Raw genomic sequence first — 21,972 nt, forward strand, 5'->3', positions numbered from 1 at the left:
ACCACATTGTTTTAGAAACTTGTTTCTGAAACCACAATAGTGAAATACACTTATCTGATGCAAGAATTCATAACAAGCATCTAGCCTTGTTTAATTTCAGTACATCAGGTTATTTTCTTAATGCTATAGTAACAGGAACCTGGCATACATAGTCCTGAAATAACTCTTGCAATTGAGGCCATTAAACTTTCCTAACAGGGTAATTTGGTATTTTCCTTACATAGTAAAATCCTCCACCTAGCCTAGAGTGGGCCATATGCCACCTGCTCCTGCTGGAGGCCACCTCCCTGGTATAAAGGACACATAGAGGCCCAATGGTGATCCTGGTCCCCTTAGGGACCATTGCACACAATGTAACAGCAATCCTGAGGTTGTTGTAACTCATGCCATGGGCTGACCTGATCCCTGGCTTTCCTCAAAAGATTCCCAGCTTCCAACCTCTCTCCCTTAGGCAGGGCTGCCAAGTGTTATGCATTCTCTCACACAGTCCACTGCTGAGATCTCATGCAAGCAGTGGGGCTACAGGGACTGAACAGAATTTTTCCAGCAATTATTCTTCGTGGCCACAGTGGGGCTGGCCATGAGGGCAGAGCAACTCTGTCCTTTACTGTCTGCTTCACCTGCTCCTCAGTTGGCAGCATGGAAGAGAAGAAGACAACATGTTGCATGGGCAACACCCGGGATGGGGGGATGAGAGAGGACAAAGGGAATAATGTGAAGCTGGGGCAGAATGTGCTGGGAGCCTGTTTCAGGCCTGACCTCTCCCTCCATAACCCACCAAAGATCCAGGCTCTCCCACCCCATGCCAGCACACCCTGAGGTGAGAACAGAACATGGAAGTTTGTGCATAGAAATTAAAACCCCATAATAAGGTCATAATCCCATTTGCAGATGACCTGTGACCAATCTCCAACCCTTTGTTCTGATCGTTCGTTTTACAGACCGATGACCCCCCTCTGATCTCGCCCTCCAACCATAGCTTGCAATCTATCTCCCATCTTCCTCAAAACTCTGTCACAAGCATAAACTGCCCACGGGTTCACCACCTTCCTTCAATTCCTCCTCTTTTCTGGGCTATCCTGTGAGCCATCTGTAATGTGACAAACATGTAATACCAGTAGCACCCAGTTTCTGAATGTAACACATGCTCATCACAGTATGGAAAGGAAGAGATGGTAGCGCTTCCTTAAGGTGTCAGTGTATTTGACCGAATATCTAACATAGGAAGGGAACGTAATTAAAAACTCTTTCATTCCTTCTTCCTCTTTTTTGATTTTTTTCTCTTTTAAGAATGAGGAATGAGAAAATTAAGTAAAAAACAAACTGTCAATGCAATATTAAGGTTGAGAATTTAAATACACAAAACTCAAGCATTTTGAAAATTAAGGTTTTTAGAGTAACATTAACATGCCGCATTGTAAATTATAGTAGGAACTGCAGTCACCCCACACTTTGATTAAAGTTGCATAATTATTTTCATACCATACCCTGTTTCAGTTGCACATAATTTTGTGGAGCTTTTACCTCTGGAATTGAAATTGTCCACACTTTCACTCGTCTTAAAGGTGAATGTTTGGAAAGTTTAAGTAAAAACTGTTCATCCATTTTAAATATTAGAGAGGGGTAGAAAAATATGTACTTTTCCCAATTTTAAAAAAGTGACTATTTGACATGGAAATACCCTTCATTGGGGAGAAGTTTCTTAGTATGTTCTGATGATATATGGTTTTGATTTGACCAAGTTTTGACCCTTTCAAAATATCACACTATATATGTACAGTATATTTTGCTCAGAAAATGTTTCTAAGCTTTAAAAATGCCTAGCTAATGAAGGCTGTACTGCATATGCGCGTGTGGGGTTAACTTAGCTGTTTAATCAAAAGTGTACTGAAGGTATAAAGGGGCTATGAAGGGCAGCTGTGCACATTGGACCAGATTGTAATGCCCTCGCTTTGTTGAGCCATCAATCAAATATCTGAGTAAGAGGGGTTGCCATCTGGCTGTTTATAAAGTGTGCAGGGCAAGGCGAGTGGAAACACAGAAACTGTTGGCTGAGACCCTGCAGGTAGATCTACTGCATATTTTGTAAAGTTGTCAGGGGGAGCCCCACTGTGATGTTCCTTGTTAGCTACATGGTCTTTAAGGTTTGAAGAAGAGAGGAACTCTCCTGTGGACCTCCTAAGATATGGGAAATGGCTGTGCCATTCTACCCAAAAAGTTAGATTAATGAATTACCTTTGCCAATTTTCTGAAGCCATCTAAGTTTCAACGTCAGAAGAGTAAAATATTTTTTCTTAAAAAAAAATAAAGACAGAAGAAATTCCATTTTAAACATATGGTTTATTTTATACTTTACGTATAAATTACTTTAATTGACTCTGTATAGCATGCACAGAATAGCACATACTCTAGGATCCTTGAACATGCTTCATATTTGTATCTAATAATATAGAAAAAAATTGTGTATGAGAAATAGTACAGCACAGTAGGCAGTAAGAATTACAATTTATGTGCAACATGGCTGCTGTGCTCAGAGGAACGTTGATTTTTGAATTTGCTGAATTGTGCATTTAAATTCTCCACTTTTATATTTAATGGACATAGTTATTTTTTAGCTGTCCCTGAGGGAAAAGCTGGTAATTTGTTTTTCTTGAGGGTTTATTAACCAGGATTAATTTAGCTGGAGTGCAGAATGCTCCTAGAATGTCAGAAAAAGAATGACATGGTTCTCTCAGATCTACCTTGTCAGAGGGTTAAATTCACCCCAGTGCAGAGCTCCTACACAAGGCTCTGAGCATCACTTATACTCCACTTAATTCTGCCCCTTGTGTGGGCTCTCAGCACAGGGATGATTTTTTCTCTGAATGAGTAAAAGACAAAACAGAAGTGATGTTTGTGGTCAAGAAGAAGCATTTTAAGGACATTTTCAGATGTTTGCATGTGAAATGCCCACTTTTTAGGGAGTATGGGCAGATATCACTCGTGAGACAGATGTTCATGGCGTTCATCATTGGCTGCTCCTGTGACCTGGAGGCCTATGTTGAGACAGTGATCAAGATTGGCTATTATCTTATCATAGCTACTTTTCATTCTCCATTAACATTTTGTGTAGTTTTACGTATACTTAAAAAACGTGTACATGTAGGTTATATTGTATTTTTTATTTGATTGAGGTCTACATTTGTTTGTTGCTGATCTCATCTATCTTAGGTATTGTTAATTATAAATTCAATCAAGATTTTTTTAAGTGGCAATTTCCATCTCCAGCTTCTCTGGAGAGTCAGTCCATTATTTTCAGATACAGCTCTTCCAATGGTCATCCCTATCTTTGTCACATCCAGGCTGTACTAATCTATTCTACTCCCTATAGGTATATAGTTCTCTGTAGTGCAGCATACATTGTGCTGTACATGCTGCCCTCATGTCCACTCCACACTGCCCTTTCACTTCACTTCACATTTTGCCACTGCTTCTTCCCTTTCTATCTCTCTCTCTCTCTCCACTGCCCCTTTTTTAGCCTATGCATGCAGATGTTACAGATTGGGTTGAGGTGCCATAGAATCTCAAGTCCGTACATTAGTACAATAAAAATCACACATCTCAACTTTTATGCAACTTTTGCAAATTAACTACTAATATAATGTCCACACTTTTTAAAGTTTATTATCCAATCATCAGAGACCAGTATTTACTGCTTTGAGTAGTCCCCACTGATTTTCTTGTCATCTGCAGGATCAAGGCTTTAGGTCATCCTCTTTCTTGTCTTGCAAATGTATTTTTTCATCTTTTTTGTTATTTCTGTGTCCTTTTACTTGCTCTCACTATTTTCTTCTTCTGTATATCCCTTGGTCCTTTTTTCTTATGTCTTCACTGTATATATATCACTCCTTTCTGTACATGTGTGTTGTTTTGTTCTTCAGGATACAGGATGGCCTTGCAGAGGGAGAATAGCATTCCTGCTTAGTTTTGTGGTGCTTATTATCTTACATTACAATAATGATGGAATCAGACTTCTTACCTAAACTGTGTGGATTAGGCAAGCTTTTGAGGTATTTGGTTTATCTGAGCTTTTATGTATACATATACATATCTATGTATTATATATATATAATCCACATGACATTAGACGCTAAAGTAGAAATCTCATGACTTAAAGTATTTAATATGTGATGTCTTTGAATTGATCATATTAACTGTATTTATGGATAGTTACTATTTGAATTGTACATTTGCATGGTTTAAATAATGTATTTAAAGAAAAATTAAAGGAGTATTGGTGGGAAATTGTTAGTCTAAGGCAAAGTGAAATAATCAAGACAGCTACATTGTTATTTGTTGAGACCTAGCATACACAGGGCTGCTGCTGGGGGACACCTAAAGCATTTGTCTTAAGCTTGGGGTGGTATGCCTCTATCACTCCTGCACATCAAGCCTTGCCTAGCTAGACAGCTTCCCTTGTTCTGGGCACTGCTGTGCTGAACAATGGCACAGCCTTGACCTCTCTGAGATTTTATTTTGTCACCTACTACTCTGATGATGAGATTGCACACAGTGCATGAGTTACTGCAGTGGCTCCTTTTGGGCTCTGGACCACAGTGAAAAATCACACAGCTATTTTTCTTCCACTCCTCTTCCTGAAACTCTGGACACCTTTCTCTCCTTTCCTCCCTACTACCTGAAGAAATGGCTCTTGCTGGAGCCTCTGTACCCTCTCCCCCAGAGTGGCATCTCTTCTGAATCTGAGGCTCTGTCTCATAATCCTCCTCCCCTGAAGCTGCAGTGTGACTTCATGCTTCCCTCCCTCCTGACTCCATCCTGTCAAGGCCACAGGAGTGGGCTTTTCCTGCACCTCATAGTTTCCTTACTCCTCCCTTCTCCATTCCAGCCTCAAATTGCAGTGGCCCACTGTTCACAACCCAAGAGAAAGGCAGCAGTGGATAATGAAATGGATATGGAGTGAAAGAACGAATGAATGAGTGCTTGAGAGCAGGGCCAGCTCCAGGCACCAGCAGAGCAAAGGGCAGCATTCTGTCCATTCTTGGGGCGGCAGAGTCCGGGCAGATTTTTTTTTTTTGTGCTTCGGCAGTTCGCTTGGCGGCAGTCCGAGCTTGGGGCAGCAAAAATGGTAGCGCCGGCTCTGCTTGAGAGGGAATGGATAAGGGTAAGTATGGGTGTAAAAAGTGAGTGATAGAACATAGTGGTGGAGAGATAAGGAAAGGGTAGCTAGCCAAGTGAGCAAATGAAAAAAATAAAAATAAAAACAGTTAAGAATAGAAAACCCAGAGAAAGCAGGAGAGAGAAAAGGAAAAGGAAATAAGGCAGCATTTGGAGTGGGGCCCAAAGGGGATTACTCAGTGGGCTGTCTCGGGGTCAAGTTTCTGAGGTTCCTGCTTCTGCATCTTGTTTTGGGCACTGTAAATCCTGGCTGCATTCCTGAGCACAGATTCAGTGCAGCATTGAGCTCCCATACCTGCCACCCTCTACCCGCAACTTGCACCCAAGGGCTGCATTTCTCTGCTGCTTGTGTTGAAAAGACACCAAATAAATCTAATTCATTTATATTGGTAAAAAAATGTATCCCTTACTTTAAATTAATCTAGACTACCATAGGTCTCAAGAACTACCTTAGTTGCAGCCAGCCTGGGCAACACCCATTTCTCTATTCCTCCTCTCTTTTGGTCAGTGTAATTTTCACACTTTTAATATCTGTGATCTCAGCATCAACAAATGTTGCATGAGTTTAGAGAGTCGTGAAAATTGGAGAGATTTTGTAAAAGCCAGATTTTCAATGCAAAAGCCTCGGATTAGGCAAGTGTTTGAGTATCCAAAGTTTCTAATTGAATTCTGCAGTTGGTTTCTTACAGAAATGTCTTCTGATCGTATATGAATGCCATCTAATGGTTGTTACAATTACAGCAATTAGTAGTCTCTTGCACAGGAAATGCCAGTTTTTACTTCAATAACCAGGATCCTTTAGCAGGAAGTTAGGTGTGGTCTGTTGAAGGAAAATTAAAAAAAAAAAAAAAAAAAAAAAAAGGCATGATGGAATTTTAGCTGCATTCTTCATGATGTCGTTCCAAATCCACACAGGTGCAGGATTCTATACTGGTAATGCATTTTTGTAATTGTCACCTATAGTGTTGAGAGAGGATTCTGTCTTTTTCTATCATTAACAATAAAATCTATAAGGATTTTGCAGTAGTACCACTTTCATTTTCATAATTAACACTTCTGCTGCCACCAAACTGTACATGTGTTCCAACAGCAATTTTCTACAAAACATCCATAATAGGATGCACCAGGTGAATTTGACTGCAATAGAAGAGCACATTTCACAGATGTACTTGCATAAGTTGCAGCATGCCTGTGTGTGTGTGTTGGAGGAGATGGTTATGTATATGGTGAGGACGGAAGAATGGAGAATTAGACATGGTGTTAGCGTCAATTCAGATAGCTCTGAAAACATGAAGTTGCTGCAGCTGTGGTGGAATCGGACAAGCCTATGTGTACTTAGTGGGGAAATAAAAAACAGAGAGTGCAGGAAAATTCAGATTGTCGCATCATTTTAAGTTGATAATTGCTTTTTTGGTATATCATCTGGCACTGAAGCTGTTAATCTTGTATTACATTTGCTGTTTTATTACATGGATAATATAATTTGCCCATTCAGATAAAAAAATCTTGGGGAAATTATCAAATGCACAGATTACATTCATGATTTCGGATCATAGTATCTCTGCATTGGAAATATTTTTCATTTGTCATTTTTGGCAGAAGTATAAGGTGGCTTTAAAAGAAGATGGTTCTGCTCTCAGTTCTGAAGATTATGCAAAATATACACAATTTAAAGATAGCAACAGAAAATAAAAGGTCTAAGAATGTTTAGTAGCGAAGACCAATTTGGATTTAACACAGAAATTCTTTCAGCACATGATATGTTACCAGGGAGGGGATTTATGTTCAGGTACCTAAACCTGGTTCCTTGCTCCCTAATCTGTGAAGCCAACATGCTTGTCCCTGAAAAGAGGGAGCATTCCTCTGGCTGATGCTTTCAGGATCCTGAGGAAGCCATGTCCACACCTCCTCACAGAGGGGAAGATTGATCTGACATAAGACCTTCCATGGTGGTAGTGTTAAAAGGGCAACTGTGTTGGATGCTCCCACCCGACACCACATAATAAAACACTTTTTTAACTGTTAATTTATTTCAGTGAGTGTGGGGAAAATCCTTTTATACTACCCACTAACTATCTCATACATTAGAATGGTCACAACATTTTCCGGGGAGGGGGGAAGAAAAGAAACAATTTTTCTACTTACTTTTAAAATTAATGTATACACTCTCTATAGCTGCCAATTCATCACTTTTCATAAGCAATACATTAATTTTAAACTAAATTTTTAAAGATTTGCTACTTTTCCAGACATCTAAAGAGACCAAATGAAAAGTTAAATGCCCTATCTTGAAAGAAAAACAAATGAATGGATCAATTTCACAACACACTGTTCTCATATAAGTACCCTATTTAATACATTGCCCTACAGACAGTGATATGAAGGTGTATCCATTTAAATTGCTTGTGTGGTGGTGGTCTAATATTTTTCTGTGTTTTTATATTTTTAGCACTTTTTTAAGTGTGAGGCTAAACGGTAATTAAGAAGTGCAGGATGAAAAGATGGCACAATCAGTGCTGGTACCACCAGGACCTGACAGCTTCCACTATTTCACAAGAGAGTCACTTGCAGCTATCGAACAACGTATTGCTGAAGAAAAAGCTAAGAAGTCTAAAAAAGAACGTAAAGATGATGATGATGAAAATGGACCAAAACCAAATAGTGATCTGGAGGCAGGAAAGACACTGCCATTTATTTACGGCGACATACCTCCAGGAATGGTGTCCGAGCCCTTGGAGGATCTGGACCCATATTATATCAATAAAAAAGTGAGTGTTTCTTAAGACTGCAGTTAACATGTTTCTGTTAGAGATTAAGAGTATTAAAATACTATAGACCCTTTGCATGACTCCCTTTTTTCCACTACTTTGGGCCCAACCCAGATGTAGTGCTCCAATGGTTGACTTCATTGGCACTGCATGCAGTAAAATGTGTTTGCAGGATCAGGCCCCTGGTTTGGGTGGTGTGATACACTGTTCGCTTTATTATAAAATACTTGGCATTTCACTCTAATCGTAACTGTATGTAAAATCGTCATTTAAGGATGTCAGTATTTTCATTATGAAACCCACTGAAAAGCTGTCTTGAATGGCCCTCTTGCTCACTATTATGTGGAAAACTTAGGTTTTATTCCTGATCTATTCTCTCATTACTTGGGTTGTCAGGGGTGAAGAGTTAGGCAGAGATAGTATATCAGTGTGCTCCTAATGCATTCCTCTTCACCCTGTAATCTCAGAGACATTGTATCTTCTTCCTAGATAATTTGGGTGAAGGACTGTTAGTCTTTGAAGCATATTCCTTATCCAGAAACAGGTTACTGCAATAAGGGGCTCAAAGGAGCGCTTGCAGTCAAAGAGGTAGGGAAATATGGGAAGAGGTAGGGTTCCTTGCAGGAGTACCCATAACATAAAAAAACTCTTTATACTCTTTAAAAATATTTTATTGAAATATGCCATTTTTAATGGAAATATGGAAAGGTAAATTTTTTGCATAATCCTGTAATATGTCCCATTGGAGACAGGCAGAGAAGTACAGAAATACCAGGCCTTTGTGCAGATCGCCCTGGTTTCCTCTGATGTCCCAGATCTTCAAGTTTTGGGCTTTGCACTGTACCTACTCCAAAAACAGAAAAACCTGCCCCATCCCAGGATAAGCCAGAGGAAACTCTGCTAGCTGAAATTCATGGAATTTTCTGTCTTCAGGATTTTTTGCTGTATGTGGAAATATATTCCCCTTGAGAATTAACTAGTACTCTCTAAAAACAAAAACAAAAAAACAACTACTATTAAGAGTGATACCTTAGCTGAGCAAACCAAGGAAATATATCAATCCCCATCAATCATTTTCAGTTCTGAAACCACAGCAATATCATAATGAGATGAGCTTAAGACAGATAGAAGACTTAAGAAGAAATATGTGTCTTTAGTTGCTCAATGTTGTGTTCTGAAAGTTCACATACTGACAGACACTTCATATTCTGCTTGCCTTACTCAAGTAAGTAGTCCTGCTGAAGTCTGGGAGTAAGGCAAGCAGGATTTGGGGCCAGTTGCTAGTGTTTTTTCCTCCTCAGTTCTCCAGTAATAATGATGTAGGACTCACCGCTGGAGATCTGAAACTTAGCATCAAGATCATTGTGCCTTAGATATCAGAAAAGTAATTGCTATTAATACTGAAAATGGGATAGCCTCTTTCTTCTGATTGCTAAAACAGTTTCAAAATTGCCCATGTGATAGTGATGTTGCAGACCATGTTATTTTTCTGAAGTATGGTGGTTTAAACGCTTTACAAGTTTATGCATTATGATCAGAATTTCGCATAAATTTTCACTGATTTTCCTTGAGTTTTGTACATTTAGATCAGGCTCCATTTTCATTTCATAAATGTGTGTCAATGAGCCTGCATCACGCAAATGATGGCTTCAATAAGAATTTGTCTGAGTAAGGGCAGTAGAAAACGTGTGAGGAGCTCAGGATTTCAGCCAGAATTTCCTGAAATAAAGGGATGAAGTTCCAAGGGAAACAAGGAGAGAAGGGGGCAAAAGTGTGGTGAAAAGCAAATGAAATTCCAAGGGTACTGAGGACCAAAATAAAGCCTCGTTAAGGTCTAAAATGTGGTTCTGGGAGTCAGCAGAGGGCAGGGGGTGAGAATCAGTGTGTGGTTTAAAAGTTGTAGCATTCATTCTGGTGGAGGGAAGTACTATGCCCCCAGGGATACAGCAGCAGCATTTACTATACCTGTACATAAAGCAAAGCATGCCCTCCTTAAGTGCTGCCCTCCTCTCCTAGCTGATGCAGCGGGGCCACTGGCCATACTACTGGCTTATGTCCCTTTTGATATGTCCAGTGCTGCCTGCAGTGCAAAGAAGTCCCTGTTACAGTCAAGGAGCACAAACATTCATATTATGGCTTTCTTCTCCATGGGGAGGAAAGCAGCTCAAAGCCTCTCCCACCTCTGAGCTTGCCTGAGCAGAGACTGTCTTAGGTTGGCTCCATGTGTATGTGGAATATAAATGTTTCAGAGACTCAGGTGTATAAGGTACGTTGAATAAAAGGTTGAGCCTTCTTGGCTTCTCTGGTTTTAAGAAAAGATTTTCATTCAAAGCTGTTCCATTTATAAATGCCATTTTAACACAATCAAAATATATAACCTATTACTGACGCTGTGGGCAGATGGTAGGAATTGAAATACAAATCTTCACTGAATTCTGTGTGTTAATTAGGTAGCACAGATAAGCTTTTAAATCATTAAATATGAAAGGTAGATGTATTCATGGCCAAAAAAGCCTCATGATAAATATGAAAAAAAATAACAAATTTTAATTCTATTTTTTTAGTGAAAAAAATTTAACTTTGTGCATGAGAGGAAAATCTGAACATGCCATATCATGTCCATACAGTGTGTGGCTTTTAAAAGCTCGAGGCCTCTTTTTCAAGGGCACTGAGCATCTTCCATTCCATTTGATGGGATATAAGGTTTACAAAACACCTTTGAAAAATCAGGCCATCAGTGTTTATCACTCCACCTCACTATTTCCTTATATGGGTGATACCAGAATTACTGCATAGCTGGTGTAGGAAATTCTGAAGTTTTAATGAATGTATAAAAATTATTTTTAGCATATCTTAATGTGCGTTATAAGATAGGCACCAACAGGGGTGAAAGTAACTTAAAGGACTTACCAATACACCAGAGTCCTGAGCGGAGGGCCTGGCCTCAACCAGAAGAGGAAGGGCCTTTAGAGCTCCGGGCCTTTTAAATCGAGATTTAAATGGCCTGGGGCTCCAGCTGCGGTAGTGGCAGCTGGGAGCCCCGGGCCCTTTAAATCACATCCGGAGCTCCCAGCTGCTCAGGCAGCTGGGAGCCCCAGAGCTTGGGAGCCATTTAAAGGGCCCAGGGCTCCGGCTGCCGCTACCGCAGCAGAGCCCCCGCCCTTTAAATCACTGCCCGAGCCCTGCTGCTGGAGCCCTGGGGTAGCAGCGGTGGCCGGGGGCTATGGCAATGATTTAAAGGGCTCGGGGCTCCCGGCCGCTGCTACTGCAGCGAAGCCCCAGGCCCTTTAAATTGCTGACGGAGCCCTGAGGGCTCCCAGCTGCTGCCGCTACCCTGGGGCTTGGGCTGCGGGGCTCGGGCAACGATTTAAAGGGCCAGGGACTCCGGCCACCGCTACCACCTCCAGCCCTGTAAATCGCTGCCCGAGCCCCCTGCCGGAGCCCCCAGGGTAGCAGCAGCGGCCAGGGTTTCCGGTGATGATTTAAAGGGCCCGGGGCTTCCAGCTGCTGCTACCATAGGGGAGTCCCGGGCCCTTTAAATCACCAACAAAGCCCTGGGGGTTCCCGGCTGCTGCCACTACCCCAGGGCTCGGGGTTCTGGTGGAGATTTAAATGGCCCGGGGCGGTAGCAGCCGGAGCCCTGGGCCCTTTAAATTGCCACCCGAGCCCCACTGCCAGAGCCCTGGGGTAGCGGCGGCGAGGCTCTGTCGGTGATTTAAAGGGCCCAGGGCTCCAGCCGCTGGTGGGAGCCCCAGGCCCTTTAAATCACCGCCTGGGGAAGCCGGTCCAGTACACAAATGGTGTGTACACAGAGCTCACTTTGTCCTCTGTCAAATAAAACATAGAATATGTATGTTTTCTAAATAATGCTGTTGAAATGTTTTCGTACAATTCTATTTGTAGAAATTCAGTTGGAGGCTGTCCTGCATGTTGGGTGAACTACACATGAAGTTGTTGAGTCTGCAGAGGTGTAAATGAGAGCAGAATTCAGCTAATTGTAACTAATGATGAAGCACAAGTGATGCAGAATATGAGAATCTACACTGTACATATTTTCTAAATTTTCATTTTGTTTTCTTTTTCAGACTTTTATAGTATTGAATAGAGGGAAGGCAATCTTCCGATTCAGTGCTGCCTCTGCCGTGTACATGTTAACTCCCTTCAATCCTCTTAGAAAAATAGCTATTAAAATTTTGGTACATTCATATCCTTTTTGAAGTGGTTGGTTCAAAATATTAATGAACAAAATGCTGCTTTTATTTTAGTATTTAAATCATTAGTTGGTAGGCCATCCCAGGACAGGTAAGATCCACAATGCTTTTTCCATCCTCTTTCTGCTGCTTTCTCTCATCTCTCTCCCTCCCCTTTCTCTCGTTTCTGCAGCTGTTCTGGTGAGATCAGAAGCCACACAGCCAAATCCTCTCCCTCTTCTTTTCTCCTTACCACACCTTCCTTATTTTTTCTCCTTCCATCTCTGGTATTACCCACTTATTTTACTTGCCCATTCCCCTCTCCAGTAATTTTCCCCACATGCTCCAGGTATGTTGCTCAAAATGTTTTACAATTCTTAAGTGACACTTTGCATTAAAAAAAATTTAATCTTTGATCCCCAATTTTAGCTTGCATGAACAGCTGCAGAAAATATTTCTCTACCCCTTTTCATTTTCTGATTCAGATCACAGCTGTAGTAGTGTAGGTCAATAGGGTTCCTTGAAATTCTGAGTTTTATTATAAATTATCAGTCCTATATGTATTTTTATCATTCTGTTTTTTTCTGGCAACCATTGCCATTTTATGTACTTGTATTTCTGGAGGTACTTTAATTTTAATCTTCAAGTAGCTCATGAGCATTCTGACTAGTGCACAGAGAACCTCAAAACTGAATGATAGTAACACAATATATGACTCTGTCTCACTTCTATGATAAACATAAATCATATGAATCTAGTAGTAACTATGGATCCGATCCTCCAAACACTACGTTGAGTAGCGAGTGCCTTGACATCAGTGGCTCTACTCAAGGTGGTAAGCAAAGTGCTCAATGTGTTTGCAAGATTAAACCTTATAGAGTTAAACTTGAGTCCTCTATCATCAGAGCCCTGAAGCGTGTGCATATCATTACTCGCATTGTTTCTCAGAGTTGTGTTCTACATATTTGGAGATGGTCACATGATTTTAAAAGGACAGTCTTTTATTAAAGCTGAAATGCAATTGGCATAACAAACCCAGTAACGTCAATAACTTTTAATGTGTTCAATGCTCCTAAAAACAAGAGGTACTATGTCAATTATTTTAAAGTACTGTAAGATCCCTCGGTGTCTAGTTTTTGTACTCCCATTCCAGGTTGCAAGGTAACTAAATACTGTGCTGGTAATATCACACCCCTCAACGCACTATGGAATTCTCCTGGATCATGGAGCTGATCTTGGTGCGGGTAGTTGGGATCACACATTATGAAAAAATTGGGTGGGCACATGTCTTACAGTGTGGGAAAGACATGCCCCTGTTATTGCTCCATTCTGCTCTGATGGTGAGACACTTCTCAGGAGCAGCAATACGGTAGGGGCATGCAGCTTTTAGGAGGCATTTCTATAAAAATCATTTGTAAGCCCTGTGCAACATATTAATGTATAAAATTATTAGAATACATGATTTTCGATTAGTTGAAAAACTCCTCAGAGTTGCTGCCCCTTGTCTTCTGCTCCTTTTAAATGTGAATTCCTGTGGTATCACAGCAAACAGTATTCTGAGAAGAAGGGATCTTTCAAATATTGCAAACTAGCAGAATGATTTGGAAGGGGTGTTATGTGCTGCCTTGGCATGATGGTTTGGAGGGCAGAGACATAAAATGTTGCAATAAGAAAGTACTCTACAGATTGTGATTTTGTAGTTGCTATTCTATTCTATTCTATTCTATTCTATTCTATTATTTATATTGCAAAGCCTTGTAAAACCTTTAATATAAGGGAAGAAAATTAAAATAAAGGTACTTACTGACCTCTTTTCACACCCTTCAGTCTCCATGTTTTAAACAGATTTCCCTGGTGGATGAGATCTTACCAGGTGGATTGCATACTGAGACATCGCACAGAACAGGAGCCAATGATATATATTATTTGTAGGAAAGTGAAACTATAGACTAGTTACCTATATGCTACATGTCTTCCTTATCCTAATTATTTGATGCATTCATGTGCTTGTTTTTAATAACTCTTTCAAGATTTTCTTTAAAACCATATATCATGCACACTGTTCCTCTGTCCTCTTGGATATTTATATTTTTACAATTTTCTATTGCTAAGCAAACCACAGACAAGGGCATTATTATGCATTTTATTTCTACATTTACAATTTGATTTTAAGGAAAGTGGGTGGAATGATGGGAACTATGACATCAGAATTATGGTTGGAGTTATAACACTGTCAGTCACCCTTTCGTTAACCACAGTACGTTCTAGTCATGAAATAGTTACCTGATAGCAACATAGCTGAGATTATTTTGTGGTTGCTTGGTAAGTGGAATTTTAGTTAAATGAATTTAAAAAGTAAATTATTTTGAAAAAAAAACTTCAATTCTTATACTAAGTTTAATGTTTTAACTTCAGTGCTCTAGGAGCAGGTCTTCACTACGGGGGAGGGGAGTCGATTTAAGATACGCAAATTCAGTTACGCGAATAGCGTAACTGAATTCGACCTATCGGAGCCGACTTACCCCGCTGTGAGGACGGCGGCAAAATTGACCTCCGTGGCTCCCTGTCGACGGCGCTTACTCCCACCTCCGCTGGTGGAGTAAGAACATCGATTCAGGGATCGATTGTCGCATCCCGACGAGACGCGATAATTCGATCCCCGAGAGATCGATTTCTACCCGCCGATTCAGGCGGGTAGTGTAGACCTAGCCTAAGACAAAGTGGTTTTGCATGACTGGGTTAATAGCCATCATTATTTTAAGATTATTAGATAAGAGAGGAACTGATTGTGCCCTTAGTATCCATGCACAGAGTAGAAATCTCAGGCAGAAAGTGTGATGGAGTCAGTTGCCTCTGGAACAGCATTGCTCATCTTTCTCCAAACTCAGCAGAAGGCTCTCTGTGAATCTGGCAATTTGGTGGTGGGTGGAGAGGGATTGGGGTCTGAAGGAGAGTGCATGAGGCTTGTGACTTGGCAGAGCTTCTCTCCAGCTTGCAAGTATTCACTGTCACACCCAGTCTCCTTTAAGTGGGTTTATTATCTATACAAAACCAACCAAACAAACAAAACCACTCCCTGAGCTTAGCCTTTGTCCTAGGGTTTCACAGCTTTCCCTCACGGGGGTCTTTGGTCACCCTGCTTCCTGCAGCTTCCCAGTCCTGGCCAGCTTCCTTATTCAGTCAGCTCTGTTACTCTTCTGCGACAGCAGCTCCAAGGCTTCCTGGACACCTGGCCCCTTGCTCCCAGGACCCCACCACAGGAGTTGGTTCTGCTTCTAGCCCTAGACACAGCCTAGCCTAGCCTACCCTATCCCACCCATCTCTCCCCTTCTTCTTGTCCTCTGACAGTATTTTGTTGCCCCAGGTATAGCCCTGTTCCCTTTAATTGGCCTCAATGGCCCACCTGCTCTCACACTGGGAGCTGGGCCTGCTATTCACAGGGACCAGCTATCCTGTGACAGGGCTGGAGTAGAGAAGGAGGGGTAATTTAGAAGCTAGACCCTACATTTCTGTCTTGGGAGAAGGAAGTGTATTGTTGGAAACTTCACCCCCCTCACCACTTATCAAAAGATTGCAGAGGAAACTCCATGAGGGGAACATCATAGTGTTTGCTGTCCCTTATGCTGGTATTCCTGAGCAGGAGTACCATCTGCACCTATGTTTTCAGTCATAGCCACAAGCTAAAGCAGTTCTCAAAGTCTCTAAAATACGAATGTTCTTAACATTTTGTAGGTTTTGGTGCCACCGTGTGGCCATTTTATATATCATATGTCTGTATGTTTTTCATTTTGGTGTACTTTAATGTTTATTGGGCTGTGGTGGTTTTTAGCTCTCCTGCTAGTGAATGGGGTAAATCCAGAGCAACTCCATCAAAGTTAATATAGTGATTTTGGATTTGCTTCAGTGTTTACTCTGGATCAGAATTAGTGAGAACAGAATTTGGTCCAAAATCTTTTAACATTATAACCAAAGCCAAATATAGCACAAGCGGGTGTCATTCATGCTTCCCCCTGAAGTATGGGACAAATTTCTCTGTGTTCTCTTCCAATGTCTTATAGGCCTGCCTTGCAACATATGTAATATTCTAGCCCTGAACAGGTACAGCAAAATGTGCCAAATTATGTAGTGATTTTGTGAAGCATAGCAATATTGTGGAGAAACTATAAATTTAGCTGTTTGGCACTAATGAGCTAAATCAGATTTATGTCCATATCTTCAGACTTGAAAGATTGTTGCATTATCCCATTGTACTATAGTCCACCCCTTCTCAAGTCATTCTTTTTTTATTAAAAAAATCATCTATCATCTCTTTTTAAAACTTCAGTTTTCTTTATGTCAGACTTTTTTATTTCAATGGCTGATCATTCTCTTTTAAATGTAAAGCAACAACTAAGAAAATTCTGAGATACTTGGGGCTTTTGCCCTGAGCATCAACAGAGTAGTGAAGGGATTAATAGTTCCTGATCATGAAAATTTGCTTAAATGTTGATCTTCATGTAATATTCTTGTTATGATGAGATTTTTCTGATGTATGTTCCTTGACTATAATCTACATTGTTCAGCATGCTTATTATGTGCACTATTTTGACCAACTGTGTATTTATGACCATGAGTAACCCTCCGGAGTGGACAAAGAATGTAGAGTAAGTTAAATGCATTTTCTTTAAATATATTCACAAATCTGATATTAGCTTCTGTAAGTGATCTTATGTTATTTATGATCATATGAATTGACCACAACTAGTCTGTGACATTGTTGCTTGTTTCCTCTGTCTCTTGTGACTCTAACTCAAGATCGTAAATGACCTCCCTTCTAACAGGTTGTTTGTAACTTCCATTCTCTACATGGGAGCGGAAAGCTGCTTGTAGCGCCATACAGGATCTGTATATCAATCTTTTTGTACACATATTTCTCATTAATTTCAGTGGAGTTATGTATATGTAATGATGGCAGGAATCAGCCCCTTCTCTGCATATTGTGGGTTATTGATATTTTTCATTGTGTGATAAACACGTCAATAGAGAGATTATCTCATGGACCGCCGTGCCTCCAGTTCACAATTGGGCAGACCTCCCTTCCATGGGCAAACAAATAACATCCCTGTGTAGGGTGACCAGATGTCCCGACTGTATAGGGACAGTCCCAATATTTGGGGTTTTGTCTTTTTTGGGTGACTATTACTCCTACCCCTATCCTGATTTTTCACACTTGCTGTCTGGTCACCCTATCCCGGTGACAACTAAGGCATTTGCTTGTATGAAAAAGTAATAGTGGGAGAATACTTCATGGATTTATAGTTCTTTTCATTTGATTTAACAGCTGGAAAATAGGAGGAGGCAATCCAGCACTTTGTGAACAACCAGCTCTCCACAGATCACTGGCAGGTGCTCTGTGGATGACTGATACAGTGTACACCACAGTTTGGGAACTACTGCTCTCCATGCTGCTTCTGGTATTTGAAGAACATTAGCTTCATTGTTCTCTTTGATAAAGGAAAATCTTGCATAGTCCTCAAATGCTGAATGACCACACTATTATATTACTTACTTTTTTGAATGATATCCACCTGGTTAGTTAAATCCTGGCTCTATTGAAATCAATGGCAAAATTCCCATCAACTCCAATAGGCCAGGTTTTCTTTCAAGATGTTTTAACATGTAGTAACTAGAGATAAGCATGGAAGCAGACTCTGTTTTAATTCCTACAGGCTCCGAGCAGGCCTGATGCTACCAAGGGTTCTCACAGAACCTTCAGGGGTAGAGGGCAAGTCACATTGTATGAACTGCACCCATGGAACTTATTCTATACTTATTGTGGCTTTGGCAGTGGGGAAAATCTGGCGGAATATGGTCAGTGCCAACCCTCCCCCCAACCGGGGATCTGTATTTCAGCGGAATCCCCGTGGTTGGCCTTCTATGATATTTGGGAGCAAGAAGAGAGCATGTCACAAAGTTGGCTTTCTCTCTCCAATACCTTCAAAGCTAAATCTTCATTCTTTGGCTGCCCTTTGCTCAGGGAAGGAAATGAAAGCTAGGAGCTGTTGGCTATTTTTGAGTAGCCTGAGTAAAAAAAGGTGTGGCAATAAATTCTTTGCGGTGGAAGAAAAAGTTTTTTTAAATAAACTTATAAAAAGTTAAATGGATTTTTATCAACTTTTCCAAAATACTCAATTTTGGGCAGAAACCAAAGGCTTGATCCTGTGACATGCTAAGCCTCTCTTGCAAATGCAGAGTTGTATAATATATTTTAATATTCAGATTTCGATTCCTTTTTTCTCAGACAAATAATTCTGCAGATCTTTAAAGTTAGTTAAATCCTCTATTCAATCCTTAAGCCATTTAAAAGAAGAAAATAAATCAAATAAAATAACTATAAAAAGTAATACATATAGAAATGTTATGTCATTAATATTTGTCTCTATTAATTTTTGCTTGGATATTTTCCTCAGATACACATTCACTGGAATTTATACCTTTGAATCACTTGTAAAAATTCTTGCAAGGGGCTTCTGTTTAGAAGATTTTACTTTTCTTCGAGACCCATGGAATTGGCTAGATTTCACTGTCATTACATTCGCGTAAGTCTTTTAACAATTTTTAACGTTTTTGAGGGTATGAAATTAGTGGCTACAAATTACATCATATTTTGGAATGCAGAACATTTGGAGCATGGATTTCCTGTTGTTTCAAAATGATTTTACCTGTTTTGCGTATTTTAATATTTCAAAATTAAACATACTGCAGAAGCCAGAATGGTGTGTCAGCCACTAATATTGTGACTAATATTGGATTATACTCTCAAGAGAAGCTAATTTCATATCCTGTCTTCTTTCTGTTTACCAGAATGGAAGTGATCCCTTTGACTTCATGCCACAAAGTTACCAAATTAGGTGTTCAAAATTAAAATCAGTGTGGTTTACTTCAGTGACATTTAAGTTTAATTTGATGGTCAGGAAAGCATATTAATAATACAAGGCAAAATACAGTGAAAGGTGAAGAGGTCTTGATGAAAGACCCAAGTAAGTAGCATAAAATCTGCCTAAATTCTGAATAACTGTGATTTAATCCTACAGGTATATAACAGAATTTGTAAACCTAGGCAATGTTTCAGCTCTTCGAACTTTCAGAGTATTGAGAGCTTTGAAAACTATTTCTGTAATCCCAGGTAAGAAGTAATTGGTGTAAGGTGTTAGGCCCCTTGTATCTCCAACTGTTATCTGTGTGCTGTCATTGTGTTTGTGTGTGAACTCCCCTATTACAGATATGTGACAGAGTTTGTGGACCTGGGCAATGTCTCAGCGTTGAGAACATTCAGAGTTCTCCGAGCATTGAAAACAATATCAGTCATTCCAGGTGAGAGCTAGGTTAAACACTGAGGCTGACTTTAATTCCACTGAAGCTTTAATCACACATTTTAAGCATAAGCCGTGTTGCTTGCTACACATTATAAACAAAATAAAAAGCAGGAATCAAAATTAAATTTATTTAAATTTGCTTTTTGCTTTTTTAATATTAGTTTTATTTTATTTTCTGAATCAGCCTTTGAGTTTAACAAATTCTTGCATGAGACATTTGCAGTAAACAGCCTATGTGATTTGCATCTTATGACATCAAGCTTTCTTTATACATTTTTTAAAAAGTTAATCTTAAGGCTTTCATATTGATGCAAATTTTATCATTTGTTGCAAGCACTTGGGATTGAAGCGTGCAATCAGTTTTAAAAATTTAACATAAAGAAATAAAACCATAAAGGATAGCATGGGCATGCATGGGGGATTTTTTTAAAGATGTCTTTCTTCTCCAAACCATCACCTGTTCTATAACATAAGATTTAACACTGTATCCTTAAAATATTAGTATGTAATAAGATCTTTTCTGCTGTCTTACCAATGTAAAATTTTTGAAACAAAACAATATAATAAAGGTTTGGGCAAGAAGCATCAGCAAATGAAAACAAGAAACTTTTTCTATATAGGGCTGAGATATAGCATGAATAATAAAATCACTTGTTTTGGCATTACCAATGTGTTTGGCAATATGTATTCTTTATTTCCATACACAAATTTCAAATGAACATAAACCTACAGCTTTTCATTCATCCTCACAAGCGATTGGGCTTTTCATAAAATTTACTATATCACAAACATTAGAATCATTTTCTTGTCATTCTGCATGAAATCTTTATCTTTGCAGGAAAAAGCACATAATATTTTATATGTTTAGTATCTGTTTAACATCATAATAAATATCCCTTTCTGTTTGCAGGCTTAAAAACTATCGTGGGAGCCCTCATTCAGTCTGTGAAGAAGCTCTCAGATGTAATGATCCTGACTGTGTTTTGTCTGAGTGTATTTGCACTAATAGGGCTGCAGCTGTTCATGGGCAACTTGAGGCACAAATGCTTGCAGTGGCCTCCAGACAATTCTACTTTGGAAATAAATGTTATTTCCTACTTTAATAGCACAATGGGCGAAAATGGAACATTTGTTAATACAACAGTGAGCACATTTAATTGGGAGGAGTACATCGAGGATAGAAGTAAGAATTTATAATATGATTCATTACATTGTTTTGTCTGAAAGATTTAAAAACAGATAGAAAAGCATGGTGCTATTGTCTTTCCATTAAGATTAAAGTAGTATAACCAGATTTAAAGATATAAAAAGTCAAAGGTCTGGTAGTTCTGGTACAACCAAGGAAGCCATTATGTATAGATAAATAATCAGTCTCAGTGTGGATTAAAATTTCTCATCAATAAATCATTATCATATTATCGCCACATGTTAAAATTTCCCTTAAAAAATTCTTAAAGATAGTTTGGATGGAGTACAACTAATCCCTCCAGCTGAGTCTTGATCTGGAGGAATAAGCAAGAGCTTGCATATTACACAGCTGTTCGTTTATTTCTAATCTGTGAATAAATCAATGACCTAACACTTTAGTATCCTTAATATCCTATCATTTGGACAATGATTTAAAGGAAGGTACAGGAACCAGTGCAGCATTTGCATTGTCTCAGACAGGCAGCTGGTTAAAGACACAAACTGTTCATTAACAAACAAAAAATGTTAATAAAAATAATAAAATCAGTATAGAATAATTCTGAAAGTCTTTGTCATGCTTTGATATGGTGAACTGTATTTCCTTTGTCCTAATCTATACCATTACTGTCAAGGTGTCAGCTCCTTTTCTGATTGTTAATGATCTATTTTATTATACTTACAATCATGGTTAGTGATTTAACCTACATTGTAATTAGATCTTGTCTTATATACTTAGCCCCTATAACTATAGTATCTCCCCCTCACAATCTTGTAATATATTTATCCTCTCAACACCCCTGTCTACTATTATCTCCATTTTAGAGATGGGGAACTGAGCCACGAGACTAAGGGCCAGATTCTTAAAGGTATTTAGGTGCCTAAAGATGCAGATAGGCACCTAGTGGGATTTTCAAAAGCACCTAAGTCCCAATGACTTTTTAAAAATCCACACTAGGTACCTAAATACCTTTAAAAACAGGACCTAAGGTTATACTGGAAGTCTGTGATAGAACAGGGAATTGATTCTAAGTTTCATGATTTCCAGACTAGTGCCCTAACTACTGCACCATCCTTCCTCTCTAAATAGTTATTAGATGATCCCCTACAGTGGGACTGCAGTTTTTCTTTAAGACATCTGGGGCATAAGGTCTGCACATTGTCTGTCTGTATTTATATTAGATTCTCTACCGTGTCCAGCTTATGCTGTTGCAGTAGTGTAGAGACATGGTAAAGGAGCTGGTTACAGTTCCCTGATTCTCTGGTTGCATGTGGCCCAGCTGGCAATGGTCCATAAGG

The 21,972-nt window shown here is 39.6% G+C and overlaps 1 protein-coding gene across 5 annotated transcripts in view; it reads left to right on the forward strand.

The window, feature by feature from the left end:
* LOC117884840 (sodium channel protein type 2 subunit alpha) overlaps positions 1-21,972 on the forward strand; it is a 127,614-nt gene that overhangs the window by 18,416 nt on the left and 87,226 nt on the right. For 2 of the 5 annotated variants that reach the window (XM_034785700.1, XM_034785702.1), the window contains exons 1-7: positions 6,033-6,108; positions 7,625-7,943; positions 12,029-12,147; positions 16,687-16,776; positions 18,583-18,711; positions 19,207-19,298; positions 20,399-20,671. In XM_034785700.1, coding sequence (XP_034641591.1) covers positions 7,677-7,943; positions 12,029-12,147; positions 16,687-16,776; positions 18,583-18,711; positions 19,207-19,298; positions 20,399-20,671 — 970 coding nt within the window. In that variant the 5' untranslated portion in view covers positions 6,033-6,108; positions 7,625-7,676. Of the gene's footprint in view, positions 1-6,032; positions 6,109-7,624; positions 7,944-12,028; positions 12,148-16,686; positions 16,777-18,582; positions 18,712-19,206; positions 19,299-19,394; positions 19,487-20,398; positions 20,672-21,972 lie in introns of those variants that run through there. The other 3 variants (XM_034785697.1, XM_034785701.1, XM_034785698.1) reach the window with 2 other exon arrangements.

The sequence above is a fragment of the Trachemys scripta genome, chromosome 11 (genome assembly GCF_013100865.1).
Source record: "Trachemys scripta elegans isolate TJP31775 chromosome 11, CAS_Tse_1.0, whole genome shotgun sequence".
Lineage (NCBI taxonomy): Eukaryota > Metazoa > Chordata > Testudines > Emydidae > Trachemys > Trachemys scripta.